We start from the raw sequence: 6028 nt of genomic DNA, 5'->3' as shown, positions 1-6028 counted from the left end.
CTAATATACAATAACATTCTACATTTTATATGTAAACGATATAAATAATATTTGACATATATTTTTGTATTACTCGCCCATTCGTTTATATGGCCAGAGATCCGGTCCCTACGAGACCGTTAAAAGGGAGTCCATTGTATTTAGTAGGCCCTCAGACCCAACGGGACTTTGGCCCAGGTCAGTTTGTTCCAGACCAGCAAGCGATCGAAGTTACTCTTATGCCATAAACGACCCAGAGTGCCCACAACGTTAGTATTTTCAGAAGTAAATTTCTATTGTTTTGTTATTTTACTAAATTCTGAAATACTTATTAGCAAAATAAATTTCTTTTACATCAGAAAAGCATATTTGATGAAAAAAAAATGACGAAAAGGAGTGCTGATGAAATACGTTACAATTGACGTGGCCACCCACGTCAGTTATACTACTATGATGAAGAAGCGACAAGTGAAGTGGATAGAGAAGAGGTAGAAGAAGAAATACACGAGGAAGATTGTGACGAAGATTCAGACATCAATTCTGGAGAAATAAATGTGGACAAGGAAGAAGAGGAAGATGACTCTCGTGCTGGAGCGTCGGCAGATGAATTGGAGCAGAGAAGAATGCCAAGGAGTCGCAGATCCATTATAAAAGGGAAAAACAATTTCAATTGGGTGTGAATGCGAGAGGAAGCTGATGCCATACAGTGAAATGCTTTTTACCGTGTACGAAAGATGTACAGACGCCACTTGAAACGTGGAGTTTCATTATTTACAGATACCATGCTTGAAAACTCGTCACAAATCAAAAAATTGAAAATAACAGAGAAGAGTATTCGGAGCAACCATACTATAAGAAAAGCCTTCTTGGGATTATTATACTTCAGAGGTGCTGAAAAAGATAATCACGTACATCTACATGAAATGTGAAGCCCTCGATACGGGTACAATTTGTACAAAACTGTAATGTCCGAACGCAAATTCAAATTTCTGTTATCATGTATTCATTTCGATGACAAAACAACACGTAGGGAACGTAGAATGCAACAGGATTTGTCACCAATAAAGGATATGTGGGATAGTTTAATTGAAAGTTGCAAAAAATATTATTCGTCGAGTAAAAATTGCACTATAGATGAGCAGTTTGTTAGGATTTCGGAGGCGTTTTATATCAAGAATTTACGTAACGAAAAAACCAGACAAATATAGGATAAAAATAATTATGTACAATGATGCACAGACATATTACCCGTAAAAATACAAGATAGTGTGCCAAGTTACTATGCCAAAAAAGTGACTGAACCGATCCATAATTCACAACGCAATATAACATGTGATAATTGGTTCAGATCCGTCAAACTTATGCAACAGGTGAAGGATCAGTTTGGTTTAACAATGGTCGGCACGATACGGAAAAATAAATTTGAAATTGAGAAATCATTTGTACAGACGACATTGCCTGGTACAGTACGTTATACATATGCTGATAGGATGACCCTACCATACTGTCCTAAACGAAATAAGGTAGTTTTACTATTATCTGGTTTGCATAAAGCTGGTAGAATGAATGAAGAAAGTGGCAAACCAGAAATTGTAGTATTCTACAATAAAACTAAAGGTGGCACGGATACGTTCCACCAATTATGTAAAAATTATAGCGCAAGTAGGATTTGTAAGCGATGGCCCCTACAGATCTTTTATGGAATGCTTGATCAGAGAGGAATAAATTCTCAAATTTGATATAACTTGAAAGCCAACAACAATGTTTTACCGTGCCGCATATTCCTGCAGGAATTGTCACTAGGTCATTTAGAACCTTTTTTGAGAATACGTTTTAAATCTATTACTTTACAAAGAAATATTAGAACAATGATTGTTGATATCCTCGGTTTGAATCAAACACGGGAAAAGAAAAATGATAAATTACCCAAACGCAAACGATGCTCGTTATGTTCATCAAGAGTGGATAAAAACAAATTATTATTGTACGTTGTGTGAAAAACCCGTATTCGAAGAACATGGAACAAATTCCTGTAATAATTGTTCATTGCAAAAACTGTTTTTGTGCCCTTTTGTAATAAATAATGATTTTTCCTGCATTACTGTTTCAAAATTCCTTCAAATTCAGGTTTCAAAATAATTATACTTTTTGAAGCCGCCGCAAATGTGCATGCAATTTTCCAAACAATCGTAAGGAGAAATACGAAACCCTGCAATAACTTTTTTTGTACTCATATATTACAAAATAATCCATTTGTTTCGAACTTCCTTCCGAAATTTTAATTTTTGCTAATTAATCCTTTAAACATTTGATTCAAGGAACGATTGTATATTAAAATAGAGACTTCAATAAGTATTTCAGAATTTTTTCAAATTTTTGGAAAGTCAAGAACAGTAAAAAACTTAGTCGTGGACATAAACGACCCAGGCTGCCCACAGAAGGTGCGGAAAATATGCTTATTCACGGAGGGTTAATAACAATATTTAATTAATCACTATCAAACTCTCCAGATATAATATTAAATTTACTTAATTGAATGCTCAGCAATAATTTTACTTTGAAATCAATGTAATTTTAATTTATATATTTAAAAGTACTTGTATGTTCATAAAGACATTTAAAAACATTATGTTAAACGTTTATATGTAAGATAGAAAAGAAAATAAGTGTAAAAATGTGTGAATTACTTACCTGTAAACTTGGATGACATCCTAATTCCAGTAACGTGTGCACTACACCAGCATGACCTTTATTAACCGCGATATGGAGGGCAGTTTGACGTCTTTTATTCCTAGCATTCAAATCAGCTCCAGCACCAGCTAATAATGCCATTACACCTGGTTCATCTCCAAAGGCAGCATGATGAACAGCTCTGTCTCCATCTTTATCCTAAATGAATTATAAATTGTTTACTTTAATTACTATACATGTTCTCAAACGAACTTAACTTCCATTAATATATCCATTACTATATTTAGTTACATTGCCACAAAAATTAATTAAAAAAAAATACTTACTTCAATTTCAACATCTGTTTTGTAACGGAGGAGAATTTTGATAACTTCTAAGTGGCCATTTTGACTTGCAGCTTGCAAAGCAGTGTGTCCAGCAAATACACCATTCACATCAGCCTCGGGTCTCTTCAAACATTCTTCGCATTTAGTAGCATCACCATTCGCAGCAGTTTTCACTAATTCTTCGTTAACATCACCCGAGACATGTGTTTCAAATAATTTTTTTAACAATGCCGATAAACGTTCTGAAAAAGTATGTTTACAAATGTGAATTTATTCTAAATTTCAAAAAATGATACAAATAAAATAAATATATTTTATTAATGTAAAATAATCAGTTATGACATTTAAACGTACCTCCACTGCTATTACCTGGTACACTACCATCACTACTTGCAACTTTGGTAACTGCTTGAGGATTATATGTCCAAGAGGTACTACAAACTTCTACTTTTAAATCACCATCATGGTATATTTGCAAAACTCTACCGATTTTTCCCATAGTCTGTAAAAACAAAAACATTATTAAAAATGATTTTGTAAATACATTTAAAAAGTTTATACTTTTATAAAATTATAATACATACTGGTGCCATCGCTTCAGCCCATTCTCCATGACCACGTTGAAGTAGTTTAATTTTTTCTAAATCGTTACATATTTGTACTAAGTCTCCAACCGCAAATGTTTGATTATCAGAACTTGAACTGGTGACTGGTACTGGTATTTGTACTTTTGTTAATACAGCGGGATTAAACGTCCATCGATTACCACTCGGATACGATACAACAATATCATGATCTTCATCGATACCAACAACAGTTCCTGTAGTGCCAAGACATTCAAACATACCATCTGTCCAACCACCATGCCCATGTTGTAGTGACTGTACTATTTCCAATTCTAAGTCAACATTAACCTACCAAACAAAGAGCTTTGTTTCTTATTTTCATTCTTATAATAATAATTAATTACAATTACTGTTTAAAAATGTCACTTTTCTGTACATTTTTTGTCATGTACATTTTTTAACAAATACTATAATACATTTAATTACCTGATCTCCAATTTGTAATCCATGTGGACCAGTGCGACCAGGACCTTGTTCACCTAATAGTGGCAAATGATCTCTGTACACTGTTTGACCCTTGGCATCATTAACAACTTTTAAATCTGCCTAAAACATAAATAATTACTAATTATTTATGTTATTCTTACAATTTGTACATTCACGCATGACTTATAGTGTTCAATATCTAACACAAACAGTTGTTGAACTAACCATTCCTTCAAAACCAACACGATACAAATTTTTGGCACCATTATCCCATATAACATAAGCTGCTGAACGTGGACTAGCTGCTGACCAATCCTGAACTTCATTAACTTTACCCCTTCGACCATTTCCACCATCTTGATCTTCCCACTGCCAATCAACACCTCTTACAACTCTTGCACCAGGAAATATACCACGAATTGCAATCTAATATTACATATAAAAAATAAATTATGTATCACTATGATAATGAAAGTAATAATGTAATGTTTAAAAACAATGATTAATACCTTTTTACTTTTACGTCTTGGTTCCAGTAATACTCTTTCACTTCCAGGGGTTGCTATGCGATAAAATCTATGTCTTAAGTGATGCTTGTCTCCATGGTAACAAATAGAACAAAGATCATAATTTCCACATTCCGCACATTTCCAACGAATTCCAAAGATTGGTTGTTGTCTACATGTATCACACATTGTTCCATCATGTTTTACACCTGTTGGAGCTGAATCTAAGATTCGAAGATCAAAAGCACCAGAACAACGATAATTAGCTGCTGTGCCATTATCCCAAACGACAACAACTTCTTCTGGAGATTCAAAATTTCGAACAGTTCCTACGTGACCTTCTCCTCCATCCTATTAGATTCAAAAGATTGAATACAAAAAATATTTATTAAATATAAACATATGTCAATAAAATAATATGGTAAACAAAGAACAAATAAAGTATCCATAAATGTAACTTTTTCTCGTTGTTTTTTATTTCTACTTTTAAGAAGTATAAATATTATAAAAACTTGGAAGCTGATTAATTAGAAGAAAAGAAGCTAATGCGTACAAAAAATTAAATCAAAACATAACAACATAACCATTTTAATAACCTTTAATATACATTTTAAATGAACAAAAAATTATAATAAACTAAAAGTATTCACAACTACGTTATAAAACATAACAAATGCTAGCGAAACCCCTCCAACATTAAATTAAATGAATATTAAGTGTAATATAATAACCTTAAACAATGATGTACAATTTCTTTCTACATACTATAAAAAATTAAATTGTACGTTACTGTAAAAGTGTTATCAAAAAATGTAGTCCTTGTCATTAGAAATGTATTTTCGACAAACATAATATAATATCTTAACCAAATATTATACAGAATTTTGTTAACCTTTATACTAACCTGTTTACCCCACTTCCATTCGGGCCCACGAATAACTCGAGCTCCGACACCCTCCATCATAAATCGCGTTGTACGAGTACCGGTACTCGCACCAGCCTCCATAATTCATTGGCAACAAAATTTCTATCAATAACACGAAAAAAATTAAAGAACGAGATACTCTTTCCATGCACCAACACTGAAAAATACCGCCATCTTAGACTAATGTCAAAACATGCTATAACAACTTTCAATAATATAACTTCTGTATGCATTTTATGTATAAAATATTTAAAAAGTATATTTTATGATTATATAACTTTTGTTATTGTAAACAAATAAACTTTTACCTTACAAATCTTTCTTACCTTTTGGTTAAATATACTTATTCCCATAAAAATTTAAATACTACATTTAGTAAATCTAGGGAATTTGTAACCTACAGTGTCATGTATGATACCGCATGGGATTTGTTGCGTTTTCACGATTGTTTTAGGGATAATGTGAACATGGATTGGTACCCGTGCAGCGTTAACCGCTCTGCTCGTCAAAATGTGCGAGCAAGATCTACTTTCATTAGAAGCTACAATA

The 6028-nt window shown here is 32.8% G+C and overlaps 1 protein-coding gene across 1 annotated transcript; it reads right to left on the bottom strand.

Annotated features, from left to right (window-relative positions):
• Positions 1 to 2566: 2566 nt before the first annotated feature.
• Positions 2567 to 5641, bottom strand: LOC108578007 (E3 ubiquitin-protein ligase MIB1-like). Its single transcript, XM_017941251.1, has 9 exons — positions 5459 to 5641; positions 4558 to 4905; positions 4274 to 4474; positions 4049 to 4168; positions 3581 to 3910; positions 3351 to 3498; positions 2997 to 3238; positions 2671 to 2868; positions 2567 to 2575 (listed from the first exon to the last, which is right to left on the bottom strand). Exons 1-9 carry the CDS (start codon positions 5558 to 5560, stop codon positions 2567 to 2569), a joined length of 1698 nt encoding a protein of 565 aa, XP_017796740.1. The 5' UTR covers positions 5561 to 5641.
• Between the last annotated feature and the right edge of the window lie 387 nt (positions 5642 to 6028).

Source organism: Habropoda laboriosa, unplaced genomic scaffold, assembly GCF_001263275.1.
Source record: "Habropoda laboriosa isolate 0110345459 unplaced genomic scaffold, ASM126327v1 scaffold983, whole genome shotgun sequence".
Lineage (NCBI taxonomy): Eukaryota > Metazoa > Arthropoda > Insecta > Hymenoptera > Apidae > Habropoda > Habropoda laboriosa.
The sequence above is the reverse complement of the archived record's forward strand: the minus strand, read 5'-3'. Positions and strand labels throughout refer to the sequence as shown.

What these genes read in the sequence shown, in the direction of transcription:
- LOC108578007 (XM_017941251.1), bottom strand. Translation starts at nt 5,560, where the DNA reads ATGGAGGCTGGTGCGAGTACCGGTACTCGTACAACGCGATTTATGATG. An exon ending in GTGTTGGTTTTGAAGGAATG is followed by an intron (nt 4,169 to 4,273) that starts GTTAGTTCAACA and finishes TTTATGTTTTAG; the next exon opens with GCAGATTTAAAAGTTGTTAA. An exon ending in AAACAGATGTTGAAATTGAA is followed by an intron (nt 2,869 to 2,996) that starts GTAAGTATTTTT and finishes TAATTCATTTAG; the next exon opens with GATAAAGATGGAGACAGAGC.